The 25537-nt window shown below is 46.1% G+C and overlaps 2 protein-coding genes across 2 annotated transcripts in view; both read right to left on the minus strand.

Annotated features, from left to right (window-relative positions):
* The window catches only part of nt5dc3 (5'-nucleotidase domain containing 3), a 22924-nt gene extending 14494 nt beyond the window's left edge, over positions 1 to 8430 (minus strand). The window contains exons 1-5 of the mRNA XM_088922703.1: positions 8038 to 8430; positions 6446 to 6630; positions 5080 to 5154; positions 2351 to 2406; positions 1092 to 1182 (exon numbers count right to left, since the gene is read on the minus strand). Coding sequence (XP_088778829.1) covers positions 1092 to 1182; positions 2351 to 2406; positions 5080 to 5154; positions 6446 to 6630; positions 8038 to 8302 — 672 coding nt within the window. The 5' untranslated portion in view covers positions 8303 to 8430. The remainder of the gene's footprint in view (positions 1 to 1091; positions 1183 to 2350; positions 2407 to 5079; positions 5155 to 6445; positions 6631 to 8037) is intronic.
* On the minus strand, positions 8374 to 24853 carry ttc41 (tetratricopeptide repeat domain 41). The gene is made up of 16 exons (XM_088922634.1): positions 24064 to 24853; positions 21405 to 21568; positions 19847 to 20309; positions 19304 to 19329; positions 18930 to 19155; positions 18566 to 18670; positions 18038 to 18224; positions 17098 to 17155; positions 15669 to 15852; positions 15149 to 15296; positions 14141 to 14287; positions 13138 to 13201; positions 12651 to 12711; positions 11881 to 12007; positions 11380 to 11570; positions 8374 to 8531 (listed from the first exon to the last, which is right to left on the minus strand). Exons 1-16 carry the CDS (start codon positions 24851 to 24853, stop codon positions 8374 to 8376), a joined length of 3099 nt encoding a protein of 1032 aa, XP_088778760.1.
* Between the last annotated feature and the right edge of the window lie 684 nt (positions 24854 to 25537).

The following is a 25537-nucleotide window of genomic DNA, read 5'->3' on the forward strand; positions in this document are numbered from 1 at the left end:
TAATCCCCCGACATGACCATACCTACTTTTCAAATCCTGCCTTGGCTACAGCCTCATATATCATCACACTGACCTTTCACTGACAGGACGGCAGGCAGGTCTAAAACCTCCTGTCAAACGCAGCTCAGACTCAACACCCTCTCCCCTTTAGGGGCTGAACTCTCCTGGCAATTTACAGATATAGTTCCCCGACCAGCTCAGAGTCGCCATGAAGTACATTTAGTCTGAGAAATACCGTTATCAAAATGTATTAATCTTTTTTCCCCATATTTCCAGATAAAAGAAAACGATTGCTCTTATTGTAAGCCCTCCTTCACAGCAGGTCTAAAACAGTAGACATGCAGGGCATTCTCAGTCTTTATTTTTATACTGCTTTTATACTGTCGACCTCCTATTGTTTCTTACTGTCAATCTTCTACTGTTAGACACAGGGATCCGCTACTCCCCTCACTTCTGAGCCACTGTGAGTTCTGCCTCATCCATGAAGCTCAGTTTAGAAGCGACAAAGATCCCAGAGCCCAGAGCCCAGATCTCAGCCCTGCATGTATGTTACCGCACTGTTTTCACCTGATGTCGAACAAGACATCCTGACAACATTCTCTTCAACAGAATGGGTACTAAGTATATTGTACAATCACACCTACAATATTTAAAATAAAGTTAATGAGAGAAACATTCTTTTCCCGGAGGACAATGGATAAACCTGCTAAGCATACTGGGATCCAATGAATTCACAACGAGAGGTAATTGGCTTTGAAAGGCAGGTTATTTTTAGAAAATAGATGCCAAACTCATGGAACACTAAGTACAAAGACATTTCGGACTACGACATATTAAATATGAATATACAAAATTTCTAAGTACTCAAGCAAACTGTAGAAGAAATGACTTAAAATCAGGGATGAAATCCTCAACTGATTTAATTTTGAACTTTCTGTGCCGAGATTTCGAATTACTGACAGCAGAAGTACAAATTGAATTGTGAGCAAAGTGCCCCTCGGGGGTAATGAAGACACTCTCTTTCTCTCTGGTGTGCCACAGGCAAACGGCTTTCTGCCCGGCCATGGGGGCAGGACAGCTGACAGACTCACCTTGCCGTAGAAGTCGCTCATCTGCTCCAGGGGCACATGGGAGCCCTCGTACATGGCAACAACCTCCTTATCCGACACGGGGTGCAGCCCTCTGGAGAAAACAAGACTCTTTCACATCGCTGTGTACAGCAGCTGGCAAGTGCTCAGAGCCCTCAAACTCCCTTCCATTATTCTGCCATTAACACTCGAGAGACCCCAGGGAAGGCAGGTGTCACAAAGAGGACCAGAATGAAATGAGAAACACCTTCTTATCTAATCTCACCTACAGTACAAATAACCACCCGCAGGGAGACAAACAGGAACATTTTAGTTTTTAAAACTGTGACTTTGACTCCAGGAGCCATGGGATCGTAAGCAAATAAGGGCGTGTCCTCAAAAGGATAAGAGATTAATACACGTTAATGGATTCATGTTTCACAGGCAAACCAGCTTAAAATAAGAATTAAACTATGACAGTAACAAGAACTTAATTGACTCCTTACCAATTCATGAGGCAGAGTACGCCTGTTCCTCAACTGCATCCCACAGGTTAAAACAAAGTATGATCACACCTCCATGACTGAACTTATCACAGAGTGCTGTGATATGTGGCTCAGAAATTGTTTGCAGTTTGTTTTAAGCAATACACATACTGTACAGTGTTGTACTGAAGGAAGCTCCTGGGGTTGTATCAGTTCATTTTAAATCTTCCTAAGGCCATGCAAACAGCCTCTTTGTACAACACTGGGGGCTTAATACTGCAGTACACCAGTCCTGTAGTCCACATGCCACCTTTCCCATCATGATGGAGAAACACCTTATAAAAAATCTGATGATAATACAAACCTAACAGGAGCCTGAGACGGTTCAGGAAGAATTAAAGATTTATGAAAGAGCACAACGTATTAAAAAAGGCAAAAGATATTGGTAATGTGCTGAATTACTACCGATTTCTCAAAAACTGAGAAAAAAAAATAAAAACACTTTCAGGCTTCACATGCATTTACCCCAGAATATCTGCTGTCTGTACTGGCATGAGAAAAGGATTGAACTGCTGAGTAACTAGCATCACTGCGCACAGATTTCTGAACCTGCTGATGACAAATCGAGTTACAGCTATTTGTGATGACTTAGACACAAGGCCACGACACTGGGTACCTGAGGGAGGTTTACTGCACTGATTCTTATATCCTTGACCTTCCCTCAGATTACTGAGGACATGAGGACAGGAGCAGAGCCGGGGTAAAGCCCATCACACAGCAGCACACACCCATACATACCTGTACACAGTTCCTAACTGGATGTAATGGAAGGCATCAATCTTCATCAGCAAAGCCTAAGACACAACAACAGTGATGCAAGAGAAGGTCAGCTATTGTTCTGGCTTATTCATAGAGGTTCCAAGTAAATAAGGAATAACAGCACCCAAAAGCAGTCCTGAGAAATGCAATGGCTAAAAAGCTAATAAGCAGTACTCATAAGTATTCACCCCCTTGGACTTTGTCACATTTTATTGTGTTACAATATGGAATCATAATGGGATTTTATTGGGATTTGTTGCCACTTACTTGACTGTTCCTGAGAGAGCATTGCAAATAAGACACCCATTGTACATGAACATATGGCAAATAAACTCCTCTATCTACAAAACACTCTATAAGGCCAACAAAAACTACATTATGAAGACAAAGGAACATTTACCGTAAGTGTAGGATTGTGTTGTTAAAAAGCACATATCGGGAGAATGGTACAAGATCATTTCCGAGGCAGTGAATATAATCGAAAGCACAGTAAAGTCCATGACAACAGAAACGGAGAAAATATGGCACAGCTGTGAATCTGCGCAGAACAGGGCATCCTCAACAACTGAGGGCGAGAAGGGCACTAGTCAGGAGGCCACCAAGAGGCCTATTACAACTGTAAAAGAATAACCGTCTCGCACAGCTGAGCTTGCACACGACATAATGACCTGGGTGCTTCACAAATCCGGTCTTCGTGGCACAGTGTCACAACAAAAGCCATTGTTGGAAAACAAAAACCACACATCAGATCTTGGCTAGTGTTTGCCAAAAGGTATGTAAGAGACTCCGAGCGCAAGTGGGAGAAGATTCTATGGTCTAATGAGACCAAAATTTCCCCTTTAGGTATCAACGCTAAGCACTTTGCTTGGTGAGAGTGAGACAGTCGACATCATCCTGAGAACTCCGTCCCTCCTGTGAAGGACAGTGGGGGCAGCTTCATGCTATGAAGATGCTCCGCTGCATCAGGGCCTCAAAGTACAAAGAAATCCAGAAGGAAAGCATGCTGTAGTCTGCAAGAGACCAGGGACTTAGGAGAAGATTCATCTTGCAGCCAAAGCCCCACTGGAGTGGAATAAAAACAAAACTCAATGTTCTGGGGTGGCCCAGTCAAAGCCCGGACCTCAATCCCATTGAGAATCTGTGTGGCAACAGATCAAAAAAGCTGTTCACCAATGGTCCCTATCCAACGTGAAAGAGCTCGAGCAATTTTGCTCGGTAGAGTGGGCAAAAACTGCAGTGTCCAGATGTGCAAACCTGGTAGAGATTTTTTCAAGAAGATTCATGGCTGTAATATTGACTCGGGGGGGGGGGGGGGGGGTGAATTCTTATGCAAGCTGTTATTTTCTGATTTACATTTATAACTAATTTAGGAGGATCTGTGGAATTTTGTTTTCCCTTTGACATTATGGACTGTTTTACGTCCTTTCATCGCAAAAAAAAAACAAATAAACATTACGATTCCATATTGGAACACAATAAAATGTGAAAAAGTCCAAGGGGGTGAATATTTTTGAGAGCCACAGTCCCAGGATACGTCTCACGCTGGGTCTCAACAGCACCTTCTTCCTCCGACATTATAAAGCAGCCTGCGCCTCATGGTCGCATATCTGAAATATGGAGGAAGAGTCAGGTCCACAATCTCTGGTTAAGAGAATTCGAGGTGGGGCGCTGAAGACAACTGTCCTACTTGTGCAGCCCTGGAGAAACTGATCTACAAATGGAGTAACCGCAGAACTGAAGGCTGTGCATGACTCTCAGGCTGGCACTTTTAATTCTGTCACTTGTGTCACTTTAAATCTTTACTCTTGATCAGGGGTCTCACACTCAGTCCCTGAAGGGGCTACAGTCTTCTATATATTACTGCACCCGAGATCACAGTTAAACAATGGGTCGAATTACTTGATAAACTGCATCATTGCAAAAACCTTGACCAGACTTCAAGAGGAGTGTGACAGATAACTGTACCTTGAGTGAATATCTTAATTTTTTTTTGCCCTTAATGACCTTTAAAGTAATCTGACAAACAAAATAAGTAGGTTAATTGTTAATTGACTACTTATTCTGGAACAAAAAACAGACAACAACAGGCCCTCCAAGAACAGAGTTTCAAACTCCTGATCTAGATACTAGTCATTACAACTGTGATGGGTTTTGACCTATTAAATAGTTTGAACCCCGAAGTCTAAAGCACTACATTCTCACCAGGCTGTGTTCAGCGGTCACGAGTCACAAGTCTAACTGCACTGCCTATTTATATGTGATTCTTTTGAACAGGGGCAGAGGCATGTGCAAGGATACTCGTTATATTTATCAGCAGGCTCACCGCGTGCTTGCATGAACCTTTAAGGGAGGAGCGGTGGCTCTGTGGCTCAGGATCTGCGCCTGTGGCTGGAAGGTTGCCGGTTCGTATCCTGCAGTCGGCAGAGGAATCCTACTCCGTTGGGCCCCTGAGCAAGGCCCTTCACCCCAGCTGCTCCAGGGGCGCCGTATAAACGGCCGACCCTGCGCTCTGACCCCAAGCTTCTCTCTCTGTCTGTGTGTCTCATGGAGAGCAAGTTGGGGTATGTGAAAAGACGAATTCCTAATGCAAGAAATTGTATATGGCTAATAATCACTTTATAATGTATTATTTATCAAGCCAAGCACGTTCCATGGTGGGCAAGAACAGGACCACCCAATCAAGAAGGATCATATGCGTCAGTCCTTACCTTTTGCACATCATAATGAAGACCCCTGATAACAAAATCAGGAATATAGTCGTATTCTCGCAGGCCCTCTGGATACTAGGGGGAAAAAAAGGTAAAAAAAAACCTTAAGATTTGGCTTTGTAGAGACCTTCAGGACTTGCAAACACAATTAAGTCATTCAGCCTATTCAGCCTATTTGGTAGTTAATAGTTAATAATAACAATATTAATAATTAATAACATCCAAGGATCTTATCGGGGTTTTTCTTGAAAGAATCCAGGGTATCGGTTTCAACAACATGGCTGTTGTTAAATTTGTGACATCAGGCTCGTATTTCACTGTTGATACTGAAGATGTTCCCTGGATTCACTTCGTAAGTGAAAAATAATGTTGGAATTTGAGCTTTTTAGACCTTTTTCTTTTCTTCCAATGTCTGTGTCAAGTCTGTCACATTACCTTGCTTGTCTGAGAAAAATTCAATCAAGATGACCCTCAATATTTTAAGGGCTGTCATAAAATACACAGACCCTTATTATTTTATTTTACAGAGAGGGCTAAACTTGCCTATTCAAGACTATGTTGAAATCAAGACCCTTTTCTCTCTCTCCTAAGCCATAATTTATCTGTTGGAAGAAACTGCCCCTTTTTCTGCAGTCATAACTCTCCAGTACTTCAGACTGCAGCCCTTAAGAAACACAGGACAGGACAGACGGATTCGGAGCATCTTGGACTAAGGGGGTATTGAAATTGCAGAGGTGCGATACGTTAAAAAAAAAAATCAGAAATATGTATGAACGTGGGTGGCATTGCTGCCTCACCCTGGGTTCAATTCCAGACCTGGGGCGCGGTCTACATGGAGCCTTTTCGCCCCTGGTTCTGTGTGGCTTTCCTCTGACTGCTCCAGTCTCATCCAGTCTCACAGTCTGGTGGGTTAACTGGCTTCTGGAAAAACGAGCTCTATTGTGAGCGCGTGTGTGCCTGCGTATCTGCCCTGCGATGGACTGGCATCCCATTCAGGTGTATCCTGCCTTGTGCCCGTTGCTTGCTGGGATAGGCTCCAGCTCCCCCGCAACACTGAGCTGGATGGAGCCGTTGGAAAGTGGAGGGATGTACGAATCCGAGATCATACGGATATGCATGGAACAGAAGTCTCAACCCTGAAAGTTGTGCGTTGTGAATGTTGTAACACTAAGTGTATACCGATCAAAATAACAAACCTCAGTGCACATGACGAAAGTGAAAAGCCTTAAAAACACAGGGAGAGACAACAGCGGAGATCAAATGACCTTCACACCAAACAACACTGTTCCCCACTGGACCTAAAATCATGGAAAACCATTTTTTCTAGAAGCACGAAAACGTCAAACAGAGGGAAGCACACACTTACCCTGTGCTCCTGAATCAGGATGTCTCTGGCTATGTTAAATATCAGTGTGTGCAGGTGGCTGGAGTAGAAAGCCAAGGTGTAGTCATAGTCAAAGCCATAGATTTCGATGTCTTCTAGGCTCATCTCGTTGTTGGCAAAGATAGCGTCTGGGTTTAGGAAATTACGTGCAATGGCTGGGATTAAATCTGGAATAATCAAGAAAAAAACGGAATCCAACAGTTTATTATAAGGAAAGTCGTACAATACAGTACTGCATGTATCTTGCTTTTCTGCAATAGTAATTAAATAGGACAAAGATAAAATGAATTAAGGACAAACCTTATACTCCACAGAGCTCATTGCTTACGTCAGGACCTGTTTCTACAGTTCTGAAGACTTAAACTACGAGTTTCTGAATGTTACGGCAGTGCAGTATCTCTGAAAGTTTAGCTGAATTGATCTCTATACTTGTGAAGTGGGTCCCCTCCTACAAGTCAAAAGATTTGTGATCCCCGGGCAAGAAAAGTGTTCTAACACACAAGACGTTATTGCACATCCCAAGGTCTGGTTTTGTGTGATGAGTGAGGACTCCGATGGGGGTCATGAGAAGCCGCTTCTCCTTGTTCTCCTTAGGATTTCTGTTCTGCCCTCTCTCAACTACTTCACACATTGAGCAACACCGGAATGCACGCTCCGAGATGAAGTCAACTTCTACCTTAAGCAACGATTTCCACATAATGTATTTTTTTAATACAGTCTGTGGTAAAACATGTAAAAAAAAAACATTTCACTCCATGGACACCTGTCAGAAACGCATGCAAACGATTTCGACATGAATTACTCATGAGGCGACATGTCCTTCGGAGACAGGAAGGTGCTCTGGGTTACCATCAGCGGCTCTTGTCGAGAGGTTTCTTGAGCAGCGCTTGTGAACAGTTCTTTTGTCCTTTACCGATATTCTCTACAGCGGATCCTCACATTCCCCGCGCCGAGCTGTGCACATACCGCTGGCCACGGCCACATGATGGCATGATGCTGCCAGTTAAACAACATTCATAGTGCGTGAATCACACCTTGCCGCTCCTTGATGAGGGCGAGGACGCCGGCAAGCTAATGAGCGAGGCGAAACGTCGGGACGTCGGGACCCCCGGACCCCAGCCCCAGCACAGCCCCTGCACGGCACCAGTGGTGGTTTATACTCTCAGGCCTGCGCCAGCGGGGACACTGCTGCGAGTACCAGGCTCTTCAAACACATGATGGAGTGAGATCATTGCTGCGATTTACGTTCTAAAAGCTGTCGGATAACAAGTGCGTGTATAAAACACGCGAATACGATCAATGAAAAACAGACTTCACCCCGTACGCTCGCAGAGCTCTGTCAAGGCATACCCCCGGAGTGATTTCTGTCCGGAGAGCCGTCTGTGACTGTGAGCCCCTGATCGCTACCTACCAATCTAACACAATCATAAATCGGGGGTCTGCCTACAGTTTTAATTTGCGGGCATATCCGCTGAGCAGGGTTTGTTTCAGAAGGTAACTGTCCCACCGCTTCCTCTCCAGTATACAGTCCATGCGTCACTTCGCTTTAGACAAAAGTTGCAATGCAATCTCACCTTCCGTCTGCTTTTTGGTCTCATTGTAAAGTGCCCAAAGCGAGCTGGTCATGTCCCGGCCGCTGTCAGAGGACGTGCACAGAGGTCTTGTGCCCGGAAAGCCGCGGTACCTCGCCGAGACCGACCCGGCTCCCACCGGCGCACCGACCTGCCGGAGCCGCGCAGCCCGGCGGCCGCCGCCGCTATGCAGAGCCTTGAAGCCCCGGATGAGTGCCTGTAAACCGTCTCTGCCTCCCAGCCTACTCGACAAGGACAAGGGCGACATGGCTCCTGGAAGCCAGCGCTTTTGAGCACACAACAGCCCTGCTACACGTCTCCCACCGTCATGCCCGGCTGCTAGCGTGCACAGCGCCGCGAGCACCCCGGCTGCCAGCAGGGAGCAGCCTCGCCCGACGTCACTTCCGCCTGCGCGCGAGGCTGGGGATTCCGGCGTGTTGCCATAGGAGCGGCCGGGCGGGTCTCGGCGTGTCTTGGTGTGAAGTTTCCAGTATTTACTTGCGACCAATGCGTACGGACGTGTTAAAGTCCACCGACCTGCGTAACAACGAAGTATAACCCGCGAAAGCAAACTGAGGTGATCCTTTCACGATCCTTTTCCATCCAGATCCCAGTTTCCATCGGTTGTACTGGTGTAGTAGTGACACCAGAACAGGCTCACGACCCGGTATGGCAGAGCTGGTCTGGACATCTGCTGCGGCGGTTAGCAGTTACAGATAGTTAAGATTTCTTACTGTTGGTAGCTGGAAGGTTCAAGCACCAGGTGTGACGCTGCTGTTGTCCCCTCCAGTAAGGTGCTTCACTAAATCTTCCAGCTGTGTCTGTGGGCGCAAATGTAAGATGTTATGGATGAAAGTGTGATGGTAACAGTATTCATGAAAGTACTCTATGTGAGACAGGTGAAGGTTCATACTGCTTTAAAAATACCTCATCTTCATCTTCCTATTAGTTTAGCTTTCAATCACAACAAATGAGTAGGCTAAACTTGCACTTAACTCAAAACTCAGATTAATTAAAACACCTGTAAATTACAAACGTAAATTTACATACTTCTATGTCTGACATCAAATGTTTTATTATGCAGTCGTAGTGATTTCTTTGCACATAATTAAAGAACAAGCATGTGATGCTGTATGTGACACGTGCTCTCCATAAATTTGGTCTGATCATGCACGGTATTTCTGGGTCAGTGTGGATAATCTGTACATGACACTGAAGAATTACTATGTTTTTGTTTGTACCAAAACACACAAAACTAATAATATAGGTCTTTCATGGAGACTTCAAGCAGTTTGGAGTTGCAATGGAGCAGACCTGCATTACAGATAAGGGTGTTTCATTGTTTCAAAGTGCACAGTGATTTGTAATAAACTTGGATCTCATAAAGTTATTGATATAAAACCCCTCATGCTTGTTTTTTCAACTTTACAGCCTTGCATATCTCAGTGTTTTGTTGTGGTATTAAAAAGATGTGCCTCATTAAACGCTGAGAAAGATTTTACGTATTCTGCACTGAGCTTCACCAAACACAGGGAAACAGAAATGTATAAAATATCTGCACAGGTTAGTACATTGACACAAAGCTTTTCCACTGCAGGCTTCACTGTTTTAGGAGTTTTCAACATTTACAGCTTAAAAAGTGATGAACTGCGTGAAAAACTGCAGGAGAGTTTTATGACAACAATAAAAAAAACGTGTTAGGCAGGTAATTGACTTCAAAGTCAAGTTGGCCAGCTGATGTACAGTAGCTGGATGAGACACAAATTGAGCTTTTGCACTGGCAACTGAACTTCTCCCATGAAACATTTGTCCAATGCTTAAGTCTGCATGACCTTGAAAATGTCAGGAGGTTAGTCGGAGTGAATTTCTGAGGTTAGTTTTTTCACCTGAATTGAGGAGCTGACCATCACATGAAACAGATAAACTGGGATGTTTGGAGTTCTGAGGTTCAGCAAGATCTGAACAGAAGTGCTTTACAAAAAGTGTGACCAAGACAGACACAGAGCCAGGTCACTGGCAGGTTTAACTCCAGTCAACACCTTTCCTCACCTGATCCAGGACACCTGTGTGCTACAGCAGGGTCTTATGGTCTGTGAGTGGGAGACCCAGGCACCATCACAGCAGGTACACAAGGCTGCACTGACTTTGTAAAATCATTGTAAATTACACCAGCACAAGCAGGAGTTAATTCTTTCTTTAACTACCAGGTTAGAAATTTACTTTTTCCACAGCAAATTAAGAAATTCTGTGTTAGCATTCACAGGTTGGGTAAAACTGGTTTCTGAAATCAATTTATAATAACAATGTGACTTACGCCTCAATAATTAGGACTACCAACTCTAAATTAAAATATTTAAATTGGATACATTGATATATCATAGAATTGTGAAAAAAAGCTTTATTAAATCTTTAACTGCAAGCACATACAATATTTACTCAGTCATTAAATTCTTCTCAACAATTTTGCTTTTATTGAACTATGAGCTGAAGGGTAAAACGTATAATTATTTTAATCATTCTGTATGAGACAAAAGTCACCTTTTAAGGGGGAACATCTGTTATCATTTTAATATTGGCAAAGAATCATAAACTGTGTTCTGATTAAAGGATAACACACAGTATTACAGCTGAATACACAAAATATATTTCTGTACATATTTTCCTAAATGTTATTCTTTGCCAAATATTCAAAAACAGGATTATTGACAACAACAAATAGAATATCCGAAATAACTTAACAGTTTTAGCGCTGAACAGAGAAGACTGCCAGAAGACCTGGTACTGTACAAGTATTCAGCATTCTCAAAGAGATCGACACAAGCAGCTCAGCAAATTTTTTAAGAATGACCATTGAAATACAAACCAGGGGACACAAGTGGAAATTTCATGGAACTGCATTTATAATAATAATTCTTACACTTTTCTGGACACTCCACTCAAAGCGCTTTACAGGTAATGGGGATCCCTTCCACCACCACCAGTGTGCTGCCCCACCTGGATGATGCGATGGCAGCCAGAGTGGGCCAGTATGCTCACCACACACCAGCTATCAGTGGGGAGGAGAACAGAGTGATGAAGCCAATTCATAGATGGAGATTTTTTTTAATCAAGAACAGGAGACCTTTTTTTTCATAAAGGATTGTGGGAGTGTGGAACAAGCTGCACAGCCACACTGTTGAAGCCAATACCTTGTTTTCTGTCAAGAAACAGCTGGATGAGTTAGCTTCAGAGTACCAAACGGACCAGAAGGCAGAACAGCCTCTTCTCATTTGTGACTGTTCTCAAGTTCTTTTCCGCCCGGTATTTCTCTGGCATGTCTGAAATGATTCTGAGAGAGCCTCTCACTCGGCTCTCTCGCCTGGCGCAGCCTGGGAGGGAATGGCTGTTGAAGAGTGGGGTATCTCCCGGGCTCGTGGTACCATGCTGACTTGTGCAGAACTCTGCAACTGTCCATCGAGTCCGGTTTCAGAGACAGAATCAGATTCTTGATGTTGCTAGAGGGTCCAAATATCGAAGTCTGGCAGGCTGTCCAGGGCCTGTAGACAGGGCAGTTCTGAGCATGTGTCGTCATGAATGTCCTGCAGCTGCTTGAGGCTGATCTAAACTGGGAAACGTTTTGGGGTCTCTCCCTCAAGGCTATGTGAGACCGTGGCTTGAATTTCTGTGTAAGACTCTGTGCTGCATGATAGGGCTCCGACCTTTGTATGGTCTGTCTGGGAAATATGACATTGCGCGTAATGCCTGAATCGTGAGTCTCTTTCTTTAATAACCTGAAAGAAAAAAATAAATAAAGTTGTAAAACTGAAAAAAATGGAAGAAAAGCCCACAGGAGGAAGCAAGTCTCACCACAGAGTCTCCCTGGTGATCCAGTCGTCGGGTCCCAGCAGGCTGAGCTGCAGATCCCTGGCTCTCTGCAGGAGTCGGATGGCTTCTCTCCTCTCCTGCCGGTCAGAGCTGGTCAACAGCAGTTTTCCTGGGAATCAGTAGAGATTATCTAGTCTTTGAAACAAGACTGCAATTTCTGCACAAGAAAACAATTTCTGAAACTTGAAAGTGGGCTTTCATATATAATTTTTCTTTTAAACGAATGCTAGAAAAACATCAGCTTTTATGTTTTGCCTTCTCTTTCTGAAATGTTTACCTATTTCCCCAAACTTCCAGCACAAGCTCTTCTCTTTGCCTAAGGGATCTTCCTTACATTTTCTACTTTTACCATTTCATTATCACTATCACCGAGTGTTTTTTAAATATTAGTTTGGGGGAAAAAAGGTAAGATGTGAACGTAAGCTTCAGTTAAGTATTGATATGGAAGTGTGTGCCTCATGGTTCAGAAAACCTTACTGTAAACTCTGCATCTGACTAAAGCAATTAACACTTAAGCTACTACCAACTCCACTTCTTGGAACAGATAACAGATTAGAAAGTTGGAAAGCTGGAACATATACCAGAACAGAGAGTCTTTAAACACTAGGAAATAAAGTCTTCTTTTGCTTAAGAGGTTGACAATGAACAAAGTTCCAACATGTACAAAGTATAAAAGGTAAATTTTCTCTTGTCCTCTCTGGGAACTTGTGTCTGAGTGAAATGAAGTCGTGTCCACCCCTCGACAGCAATGCCTTCGCACATGCCAGGTGCCTGCCAGCCCACTCTGAGCATTCTGGACTGTGAGTAGCTGAGCTGACACACATCACCAGAACACAACAGATGGCTATCATCAGGCTGGAAAACACACTAATGTTGATATTTCCTATCTTCTGATAATGCCGGTTATATTTCTATGTAGTTTTCATTTATTCATTCATTTAATTTAACAAATTCTTTTATTTAATAAGGACTTTCTAATTTGTGCATCTGCGAGGGTTACAGATAAACATGTTTGCCTTCCTGTTTATCCGTTAATCCGCCCCGTTTTATCTTGGGCACAGCTTTGGCAAGCTTCTGCCAGACTTTCGCTTTCTGGAACTGTCACGTCTGCGTCTTGGAAAAACAACCCTTCTGGGCCCCCTGCCTTGCACACAGGAAATTGCAGTTACCTAATTTGCAAAGAGTCAATGCCAAGCTGCATCCCAGTGGTTGTGCCAAGTGTGGAGACAGTGCAGAGACCCTCTGTTCTTCTTTAACTTTGATCACATGCTGGTAGAGTTCCACCACGTGTCTTTTGCCAGTGCTGAAAATAATTACATCAGGGATATTAACTATAATAATTTTGGACAGTTGTATTTTGTGTAGTTCATTTCATCCTGGCAGATCCCAAAACCTTCTGCTTGTTGGATGTTGGACCCTCTGCTGAAGTGCTGCCCCCACCTGGCTGATGTTCAACACACATTCTGTGTCAGCAGCTCACTATCCAGCAGAGACCCTGAGATCAGGTAGTTCATCAAGCTGCCTGGTTTTGTGCAACAGCTGATCACTTTGAGAGGTCTGTGACAACAGCACGTTCTCTCCAGACACCTGGTTTTCAGTGTTTTTCTCTTTAGTTTTGTATAATCCATCCATTCATTTTCTAGCCTGCTAATCCAAGCACTGAGTACAAGGTGGGACAGACCTTGGACTGGATGCAAGTCTTGCGCAGGGCACAACCGCAGATAAAGACACAGCCACATGCACTTACAGCAGGGCCAAGAAACCCATGCGAACACGGGGAGAACATACAGACTCCACACAGACAGCACCCCGGGAATTGAACCTAGGGCCCCAGCACTGCGTGGCAGCAATGCTGATCACTGCACCGACATACTGCCCCCATTTCTGAAGCACGAAACTCACACACTACCAGGAGTTTTCGGAGGAAGGTGTAATGAACTGTGTTCAACATTTACAAAGGAATCTCTTGACCAGAAATACACAATAATGAATGGAATGGACAGTGAAGGATACTGCATCCAGTCCTAAACGCAGCAGAGTATCCCCTCACTCAAAGCGCAGGCTGAGCCCCATGTCCAGTTATTGCTGGCTGGAGCCTGGGCCACGTCACTACCCGACTGTGACTGGGAGTCCCACATGGCGGAGGTTTTGGGAGGGGTCTTTACCGGAAAGCTGGCGACTCAAAACTGGGTTTTGCAGAACGGTGTAAAACGAAGATGGCACCACAATGGCTCTCACTCACCCCATCTCTCCGGCCTGACAGAGCAGGCCTGCCAGGTGCTCTTCTGCCTCAGCCACCTGGGGGTGCTCAGGGCCATACCAGTGCCGTCTGATGCTCAGGGCTTCCTGGTAGCAGGCCTGGGCCTCAGAGGGGTCACCCTGAGCAAGCCTGGAACATAGAAAGACTAGGCGGTGAGGTACTGTCCACACCTGAGCCAACTGCATGACCAGAGCGATCAATGACGACACCATGTGACATCCAGGGCTGTGCTTGTTTGAGGGAATGTCCTATCGTCTGAGGTCTTAATTTTAGGCATGATTAATGCCTAACATACTAGAATTACAGCTCTTCCTAATTTTACTGTTACATAAAAAGCCCACATCCTGCACACCTGACTTATGGTAATTAAACAGCTTTCCTTGAGGTAGGAAATGTTTATAATTATAGAACGTAAACTGAGTTTCCGGCAACATTATCCAGGAGCAAAAATTATTTTCCGGAAGTTCAGTGCCAGCTTCTGACCCAAGCCTGAATTAAGACAGGCCGAGTCATGGGGATGTCAGGAAAGTATTCTAGCGCCCTCTGTGGGTTCTTCTGGGTAATGCACTGCTTTGCTATCCTTCACCAGAAAAGGCTTCCAGGACTCTCGAGCCAGAATCATGGATGTTTCAATTTTAAGCCGTTGTGACTAAAGCTTTCCTCACGATTGAACCTGCCCACCATGGCTTTCCTCTTCGCTGGCTCTTCATCCCTATTTCTGCCTCGGTTCGCGTTGCTTTTGTCCGTTACTACAGAGTCTAACGCAGAACCTTGTCGTTTTTATATTTGTGAGTTTGACACTTACCATGAGTAAAAATTAAAAACTACCATGATTAGAAGGTAGAGGAACAGCACATAACTCCTAACAGACTGGGCAACCCTGTTTTACGTCACAGACAAAGACAAGAAAATACACACAGAAACAGAAATACACCAGCACTGATACTCAGAGTGTTAGATATCAGTGAGGACGATTGGGGCCTCACTAACCTGTGCATTCCCCGAAGGAGCTTCACGGTAGCCACCCTGCAGGGATGGGTGCTGGCATGACCGAGAGCACTGATCTCGCTCAGAATGACACCGACATCAGGAGACCCACGTCCAGCAAGCAGGTGGCACAGCCTGCACAGCACCAGGCCTGCAGCATGCAACAATGCATGGTGGGGAGGTGCAGTGCACACTCTTCCCAGAATTAATACTCTTTCCTAGCTAGATGTCTAAAATTATTATTTTATTATTATTTTCCTTTCAAAAACCACAAAGATCAACATGAGTGCAAGGATGCAAGACACATTACATCAGAATTAATACCTTCTTTATGAAAAGAACTGCTTTGATAGTGGAAAAAGCAAAATTCCACAATGATCAATAGATTATTTTTAGAGGATAAAAAAAAGTACTTTTTATTCGTGGAGAATGACAGAGTATTCCACCTGATTATTATGCGTCTCAGAGTAATAGGATCTGACCTGCCCTCATTGCTCAGGAAGCTTTCACAAGTAAAGACTACCTCTTGCTCTTTCAATGTGATCGCTGCTGTCAGGGTGGTGTGACAGGCAGGTCTCCGCAGTGCTCAGAGCCTTGTGACAGTACATCTCAGCCCTCTCTAGCTGACCCATTCTGCCGTAGAGCTCTGCAAGCCTCCGCTCCACTCTCAGCAGCACTCTCATACTTTTTCTGTCTTTCAAATCAGCCTTCAGAGAAAGAAAAACATTCTTTTTGATATCTGCTTTAAAACTGAAAACGCCTTACAGTTAACACAAAAAGGTGCAGTCACGATGCTAACTTTGTCTCCTTAAAATTATTCACAATTGCTGCCAATCCAGGGAGTTTCTCACAAACTGTAATGTTGTAACATTTTAAAACTTTGCCCTTTTTATGGTTTACCTCTACAAGACGTGATTCAGCCTCCAGCAGTAAAAACTCGCTTTCCGGTGTCTTTCCCAGGTCATTTAGAATGTCAGCAGAAAAAGCCATCAGTCTTGCTTGACCCCAGGTCTCTGGTAGTGGTTTATCTACTGCAGGAATTGGGAATGGTTACTTTAACTACTTCACATCATTGTATTTACACACATTTATATGTCTAAAGCAGGCCTAAATAGCTGATTTTCTACTTTCATATACAGTAATATTTGTAACACATGTCAAGGAGAAGGCTAGGGGTCAGTTTTAGGGTCGAAGAGAAGGCTAGGGGTCAGAGTCACAGTCAGGGAGAAGGCTAGGGGTCAGTGTTAGGGTCAGAGAGAAGGTTAGGGGTCAGAGTCACTGTCAGGGAGAAGGCTAGGGGTCAGTGTCACGGTCAGGAAGAAGGCTAGGGGTCAGTGTTAGGGTCAGAGAGAAGGTTAGGGGTCAGAGTCACTGTCAGGGAGAAGGCTAGGGTTCAGTGTTAGGGTCAGAGAGAAGGCTAGGGGTCAGTGTTAGGGTCAGAGAGAAGGTTAGGGGTCAGAGTCACTGTCAGGGAGAAGGCTAGGATTCAGTGTTAGGGTCAGAGAGAAGGCTAGGGTTCAGTGTTAGGGTCAGGGAGGTTAGGGTTCAGTTTTAGGGTCAGGGAGTAGGCTAGGGGTCATATAGGTGCTTCTTAAAGAATCTCAGAGCTTGGACTTTAACCCCATGTCTCTTCCAGTCATCCACACCTCTTTGTATAAATGTGTCCTTGTTTCCTTATTTCATTACTTACTGTGAAGAAGTACCATTTCTTTCACCGTTTGTTCTAGACTAATGAAATTTTGTAATTTTAACCTGTATGTATGAAAATCCCCTGAGGAAGCTTAAATCAAATGAAAATAATAAAGTACAATACCAGTTAGTATCATAACTGTTGTACCTATAAATGTAGCTGTGCTCTTCCTCTCCTCAGACGCATGTTTCAGGCCACACAGGTTCAGGAGAGACAGGAAGGGATCACACCCTCTTCCTGCCAGCAGTCCCCAGTACCTGACCAGGTCAGCCCTCAGCGGCAGAAACTGTGCCGAGCTTCTGGACAGGACGTCAACAATCCTGAACAAGGCAAAGTAGTCTCATTCAGAATAATCATGACATCATAATGTAGGAATAATGGTACAAGTGAGAGGAGGTCATTCATCACATCTAGCCTGTTGGGTAGCTAAAACCTAAACTCAGGATCGAGTTGTTTCCTGAAGGACACCAGTGTATTGGCTTCAGCAACATGGTTGTGTTATTCCCAACACCCACAACTCTCCGGGTACAGAAGTGCCTCCGGTTCTCTGTTTTAAAGGCACATCCAAACAGTTTCCACTGTTTCTGTGTCCTCTGGTCCGTGTTTCCCTGTTCACTCAGGAGAAGCCCTCTGGATCAACTTCACTGCTTTTGCTTTCCCTGAGTCCCTGCAGGTCAAGCGCCACAAGGCCTTTTTTGGTATCACCTGCAAACTTGCCGAGTTACTAACTGCTCCAGAATATGGATCACGGATACACTTAGGTCTGATCTGCAGCTCTGCCACAGGGTGATAGCCTCTTTTTTCTCCTAAGACCTTTCTTGACAATTACTCCTTTTATAAAAATATTGTGATTTAGCACTTAACAACAGCGTTCGTGTAAATATCCTTATTGGATCCATGCATGGTTATTGAGATCAGATTTCAGAATTGGCATGTGACCAGATGGCTTTTAACAAAATCAGCACTTAAATGTGAATACCGTAGTCATATGCACAAGTGACATATGTGTTATTTTATTCCTCCAAATACAGGAATTACTTATACAATTGATTCGGTAACTAAAAGTGCAATTGGAATACAATTCTCATTGGAAAATGATTTTTTTTGCTCTATCAACACTTTCTCCGCTGATCCAGAAAGGGCATTTGGGACATGCACATTCCCAACACCAGGTGGAGGCCCTGTCAGAGGCGGCGACTGACCCAGGATCACACAGGAAGGCGCGCAGCTCCTCCCAGGACCCGGCCCGCTCCAGGTGCCAGGGCACCTCCAGGAACACCCTCCCGCAGGGGGCGCCGCGCAGCTGCTGGAAGAACTGGGCCAGGGCCCTGTGGAAGGCCTTCCTGCTGCCCTCACGGCAGCCAGACTCCTGCCCGGCAGGCTCCGCACCTGACAGGGGGGAGACAGACCTCAGGGCCGAACCAGAACGCTGACTCCTGACCTTCGCACCTCGACGCGTCGGCAGTTCTACTGCGCGGCTCCCCTGCCGGTGGCCCTCCCACACCGCCCCACTGGAGAATGTCTCCCACAACCAGCTCCTCATTTCTTTAACCGGTAATGAATACAGTCGAAACCCCCTGCTTGCGCCGTGTGTGCTGCAGGGTAGCAGGGGAGTGAACTGGAAGGGCTACGTGCTGAGGAGCCTTGCAAAACTGCAGGTTCGCTTTGCAAATAAGAGCGACCATCAAGCCACTCAAAGAGTCAAACACCAATTATTTTCACTAGCCCACCCAATGTGGAACTGGCAGCGCCGCCCCGCACAGCAGGTTCAGTGCCCACTGGAGGAGAGGTGTATCCCTCACTGCCTACACTCGCCTGGGAGGCCACAGGGGGCGCTGTGGTGGCGGCAGAGAGAATTTTAAAAAAAAATTCAGACCCAAGTTTCTCTTGCTTTACACTTCTCGAATTTCTTTTTATTCCGCCCTGGTCAATCAGGAGTGGAAGCAGCCCTGTCGTATTAGGGCATGCCCTGAGTGGAGGACGACTCCCTGCCCCGGGCCTGTACTTTCAAGGCCCTGGCTTGCTGTGTGTGTGTGTGTGGGGGGCAGCAGAGAAAGACGGAAGGCGAGGGCAACGAGCAGCACGGGCCCTTACCCAGCAGCTGGAGGTCCACCGCCTGGCGCAGGGACTGGTGGGTAAGGCTCAGCAGGCCGCTGGGGCCCTCCTGGATCCAGCGCCGGGAGGCTGGGCGGAACAGGGCCCAGTCGAGCGGCAGGAGCTTCCGGGCTCGGCGGTAGCCCAGGGTGTGCAGCAGGCTCAGCAGCTCCTCCTCCCTCAGCCCGCGGCGGACACAGCACGGCCCGCACCCAGCCCCGCGGCCCTGCAGCGCGGAGGACAGACCCGCAACAGGTGCCACTGCAGCCGAGTAGGCAGGCGGCCGGCGGCGTGAGGTGTCAGGGTATCACTCGGCAATCCTGCGTTAGTCCCTCCGAAAACCCGGCAAACATACAACGAGAATACGATCTTACAGTGGTTTTAGGAAGTGCGTTTTTCCCTGTAATTTAGGAAACAAGGAAGGGCATTATTTACGGAGCTTGCACAAATAAATCTGGCTTTTGCAGAATTCTGGAGGAGCTTTTTTAATACAAGAATCATGAATCAATGATACTAAAGAAAACTGCAGGCCTTGACATGACACTCGATCCTCCAGTTTTTACATAAATGAGCTTATCTAAAGCCCTCTGCAAAACTTAATTTTCTTTTTCTCCAGATTCCCAAAAAGTGACAGATGTCAAGTTTCTTTTGTTACCATTAAAAAACAGAAAAAGTTCTATTTAACCACTAGTACAGTTGAGAATTCAGTAAAGCTCACCGGGAATGAAAACCAGGACTGGGAAACCTGGTCTTAACACGCTGCAGTTTAATTTTCCTGCAGCACGTGGCACAGGGTTTTCCTCGGCTGATTACTTTGTGTGCGCATTCTTATCGGAAGCTTGGGAATTTGAATGCAGGCGCACATTGGGAACGTCTCTTACCTACAGGAGAAAACAGCAAACCGGCAGGTTACCCACCTGCTTGTGCATCTTTAGCTGGGGCTGCTGCCCTCTTCCTGTCCCGACGGGTGGTGCTCTCACAGCCCCAGCTGTAGTCCTGGACCCAGCGCTCTATCACCAGGGCCCACAGGTCCTGGACAGACCACACCCCCAGGTACTCCTCCAGCCTCTGCTCCTCGTCTTGCAGCACCCCGCAGGTCCGCAGCTCGCCGCCCACGACAGACAGAAACACCGGGAGGAAGCTCAGGTTTTTTGCCAGCAGGCCTTCCAGCCGAGCCCCCAGGATCTGTTTGCAAGGCAGCGCCAGGTGTTTCTGCACGACAGCTCCCCTCACGGCGGGGTCAGCTGGGCTGGGGCAGTGCAGCACGTGCACATCTGTGCGAGAGCTCAGGTACTTGCAGGAGAGGTCCGCGCTGCTGGTGGTGAATATCAGTTTGCACCGAGGAGGCAGGGGGTCGGGAAGCCATTGCAGTTTTTTCACCTGCGTCAAAGGAGCACATCAAAAACACAAACACGATCTACCATTGAAAGCTTCCAGCTGTCTTCTTGCAATGTAGCGTAACACTGACATTAACAGAGAAGACTGATTATTTATTCAGAATCCACAAAACCGCTGCTTGTGGTTCAAGGACATGGCATCGGGTAAAGGCTGGTAAAGGTAGTACATACTAAACCACAATGCGCAATGCTGCGTCTTTCTGAGCTACAGGAGACTGCCCTCCTACATCAGGCACAGAGATAAGGTACTGATAAGGCTTGTGTTCTATTAAATTCTCTAGCACACTTGTGAAATATAATGGGCCTTGTCTTTGCCCTACATGAAGGAGAAAAGCTCAAGGGTAAGCTAAAATTCCTACATTTTATTTATGAAGGACAAAGCTGAATTGGCTTTTAAAATACAAGCAACAATGTCCTCCCTGCCTCTTGGACGATCTGGCACCCTGTCCTCTTCTGTGTTTGCACTGGAACATTGCACTCATTGGAAGAACAAACAGGACAAAAGGGCAGAGGAAAAAATGTCAGGTTTGCATAGCAAGATGGCTTCTGAGAAGACAGCACCATATTACAGCACATCATGTCATCACAAGGAAAAGAAGAAAGAGAAGGAAACGGTAGAAATCGTATTTACTGTATAATCAATAACAGCCCCGAGTAGCTCTGTTGGTAGAGCAGGAGACTCATAATCTCAGGGTGGTGGGTTCGTGTCCCACGTCTTGCACAAGGTTCTCTGCTCCGTGGAAAGCGAAAGGCATGACAAAGCACAGAAAGGTGTCATGGCCATCCACTGCAACCAAGGAAGTCTCCAGTCGTGACGACTACTCGTACTGCTGGACCCAGGCTTCTGAGGTCGAGAGAGTGGGACTGCCCCAGTGCAACGGGAAGCTCTCCCGCACTGGTTTCCTCACGCAGCTCATCTTTCAAACAGATTAGCTGCACAAAGTACAACCGTCATCGTCGGACAGGACAGACGACCATCATAATCAATACCAGAACACGCCCTTATCCTGGAACACTGAAATAAGCCCCAACCCCAGATCAGCCAGCCCGCGGCTCTGCGACAGAGCCAGTGGTATACCTCCTGAGCCGACAGCCCGAGGGTCCCTTCCAGTTCGTCCAGCCCGTCCAGAACCAGGACACAGGGCCTCAGTCCAGCCGCCGCAGCAAAGGCCTGGACTGCCTGGGGGAAAGACAGGGGCTCCTCCATGGCCTCAGATCCCCCTTTCCAGGCACCCTCAGCCCCTGCAGGTACAGCACCACAGGCTGACTGGGGAGGCAACTGGCTCCTTATCGGCCTCTTTCCATCTGCTCACTTCCCTTCTAACAATGCTCTTTTTTAAAATACAATTCAGAACAGCCAGTTATATTGTGTTATACGCACCCAAGCTGGGCGGGCCAGCTGTGTGTTTCTTACATGTTGGCTGACAGACACAAGCTCTGTGCCAGCACACAGTGGAGAGCAAGGTAGTACACGCAGACTCCCCACGCACCAGCCCCTCTGCGCAGAACAGCTGCTGTCTCACCCCTCTGCCTGGGGCATCCTGGGCATAGCCAGCTTGTAACATGACCCAGGCTCGAACCCGTGACCGCAGCTCTCAACCTGCGCTCCACTGCTTTCATCCATTGAGCCACTCAGTATGGCCTCTTGTTTTAATCATTCTAAGTAAATGAATCAGAAAATCAACCATTTTAATAATGTGTCCTCGTTTCCTGAACCATGGTTTCACGCTCAAGCTGGTTCACTCTGGAGTTGTCTTCAGAAATGCTCCTCCATAAGGATGTTTGCAAATTGTGCAAAATGGTCCTCTTGGAAACACTGAAAACAGTGGCCTTTTAGGGTAATTGTTATGTGAGCTGCATCTGTACACATTTTGCACTGTTACAGTGCAATATTTTGAAGTTCTAAATGTAAGTCCCAGCGAGTAAAGACGTCCGATAAATCAATTAAGTAATAAATAACATCAATCTATCTATCTGTTTTCCAACCAGTTTATCCAATTCAGGTTTACAGGTGAGCCTAACCCGGTCAATATACAAAGTTCATGCAGAGAGCACTCAAGGGCTCCGAACTGCGAACTGACCCCAGGGCCCCTGCACTGCGAGGCAGCAATGCTGACCACGTCCTATTAACAATTAACAACAATCCAGAAAATAATATTCATAACACAGGTTCCAACATGCTGTCAAGGTTCCAGGTGCCCAGTAATAAAACAGCTACAGTATATTATTGCACAAGCAGACCTTTCGCAAGCATCACGTCCTACTCCTCACAGTGTCTCGGTACACTACCGTAGCTGGCACAGCGAAGAGCTGAGGTGCAGTGGCTGAGAAAGATCCTGACATCGGCGCTGGCGGGACTGGCTCCCACGAAATAGGGTACGACCAGGATTCCAGAGCTCTTCCGCCAGAAATCCCGGAGCCAGCTGGCAACCATGGATGACTTGCCACACCCCCTGGAGCCACAGAGCAGGAGGATGGATTTCTGGGCCGGTTCTTCTGTCAGCTGCTGTCCTGAGCTGAAGAGAATATACAAGAACATCTACGTTTTTTTTTCCAGAAGTGGCCTCTTGTAGCTCAGTATTTCCCATTTTGTATTTCAAATTTATGTTTTAACTGCCTGTGTGCACTTCCCTGCACATTTTCTGCTTTAAACATCACTTGCCACAGTCTGCCCAATCTTGAATTTTATCTAAATCTTTTTTTAATTTAATTTTGCCTCTATAGTGTTTTCTGGTATTAACTGAAAACCTGACTAGTTCACTAAACTACCCCAGATTCTAGATCCTTGTTATAAATTAATAAGAGTAACGGTCTTATGAGATCCCTGCAGCGGTCCACTAAGTACATCAGTGAATGTAATGGTGTTATTGGCTTAATTCAAACCGTTTTTTCTCTGGGTACTGGAGTTGCACAGGGACATGAGAGATCACAGATGGATCAAGAACTGGAGGGGAGCACTCCCAGGCTAGCCTCAGAGTGAGATATCTCCTGGACTGAGCGCTGAAGGTTAAACAGAAAAGGTAACTGAGAAGGGACTTTGAAATAACTACTCCGATCTTTTTTGGTACATTTTACCTTGTATTTTCAGCTTTATTGGTTCCCCTGGGAAGGACATTATCCCGGGTCTGGGCGTCGGTAGTGGCAGAGAGTGCAAACGCGTCGAGTGTGTCCCAAACCCGGCCCGACTGCAGCCAGGGAATGAAGCTCCGGCAGCAGTGCTGTGCGAAGGCCTGGTGATGTGCGTGAGTGGGGCTGTGCTGAAGGCCTGGACAGTTGGCAACAAGGGCATTGGTTACTCTCAGCACCTTCGCAAGCCTCTCTCTCTCTCTCTCTTCAGCCTTGAGCTGAAGAAGACAACAGGGCAGTAAGATAAGATAATATAAGATCACTTTATTGGCCATGTACAAATACTTGCATTAGGAATTTGTCTTTTCGCATTCCCCAGCTTGCTCTCCATGACACACAGACAGGGAGAGAAGCTTGGGGTCAGAGCGCAGGGTCAGCCATTGTACAGCGCCCCTGGAGCAGTTGGGGTTAAGGGCCTTGCTCAGGGGCCCAACAGAGTAGGATTCCTCTGCCGGCCGTGGGATACAAACCAGCAACCTTCCAGCCACAGGCGCAGATCCTGAGCCACAGAGCCACCACTCCACCAGCAAGACAATGCAGAAAAAAAACAGCACACAACCAATTCACAGGCTGTAAAAGAGAACCACACGAAGTATCTTAAGCCGGCTTACCAACAGATGTATTAACGGTGTCTAGAGAACAAAACTGTTTGATAATTGTTCTCCAGTCTTCAGTCACTTGCTCTCCCAGCTCTTGCAGACTTCTGAAGAACCTGACAGGCAGACACTTATTAATGATCTTGGTCTTCAGTTCCCTCACCCTCTGCTCTTCGAATGCTGTCTGCCTGGACATGACGCTCAGCAGTCTCTCGTTTTCGGCATCGGAAGCCCCATCATCGTAGGAGTAATCTCTGAAGTAGAAAAAACACCCAGAGGAGTCCTTGAGGGAAGCAGCCTGGGTGACCTCCAGCTCTGTCAAACTGCAGGTTTGGTTTCTGCCCTGGAGCACCCAGGGATAACCATGCTTGCTGGCAACGTAAAGATTTTTCTCCACTTCAGACAGGCCATCTAGATTATCTATGGAAGCTGGCAAAGGTGCAGAGCTCTCTGGCCGAAAAGCTCCATACCGTTGGCCCAGCAGGCACATGAAAACAGAACAACAACTGATGTAATCCAAGCTGATCTTCAGCTGCTGCGAGGAGACGAGTTCGCGGTGGGGGTGATGAGGAGACCAGTTCTCTGCTTCTCCCCTGTTCCACCGTAGGTTCACAGGCTTGAACCGGGCTCCTCCGGCCTGACATATCCTGTCAAGCTGAGGGAAGAGCTCTCTCTCCAGGTAGTTTCGTTCTGGCTGGAGATCGTCAGGAACAGTACACAGGAATGTCCAAACGGACGCTTCACGGGAGAAACAGAGGCAGGTCTCCTCTTCACCATCTTCATTCAGGGCACCAAACCCCTCCATCTCCTTCACTCAGCCTCACTGAAGTGACTTCTTGTACTTCTTGTAGTGATCTCTGTGCCTGGGAAAGTTACAGTATGTTAGCATGGCAGCTGATATTATTGTTAAAGGAAACACAGCAAAGTGTTAAAATCCAAAACCCTTTATGATTGCACAAAGTTTCTAGTCATCTAACATCTGCCCTTTTTCCTAAATTAAAATAATTAGCCAATCATTTGTTTCCAATGTATATGAAGTGTCTGTGGTCTTTTAAACGAAAACGGAAGCACTGTTCTATTCAGTGAAAATCTCTGTAGTGTAAAGGCAGCTGCTGTTTTACTAAAATGTATATAGTTCTTCTGTAATTTCATGAGCAGCAGCTGTAATAAAGGTGGACATCAGGCTCCATCAGTTCACCTCATAATCTTCTCTGCCTTTAAGTAAAGGACACTACATTAAGCCCAGGAATTCACCAGGTCAATCCTCACCAGTGTGTATAGCACAGCAGCAATATTCTTTTGTATTTTCTAAACTTTTGCACAGTACCCCAAATTAGGTCTTGAAATTGTACCTTTCAAATGCGATGCCTTCCAAAAGTATCCAGCGCCTTCCAATGCTGTCCAAAGATAAGTTTGTTGAATAACAAATTATGCAGACAGAATTTTTAAAAGTGAATTTTTAATCAACACCTGAAAGCACGAACTATAC

The sequence above is a fragment of the Atractosteus spatula genome, chromosome 8, assembly GCF_055471065.1.
Source record: "Atractosteus spatula isolate fAtrSpa1 chromosome 8, fAtrSpa1.hap1, whole genome shotgun sequence".
Classification (NCBI taxonomy): Eukaryota; Metazoa; Chordata; class Actinopteri; order Semionotiformes; family Lepisosteidae; genus Atractosteus; species Atractosteus spatula.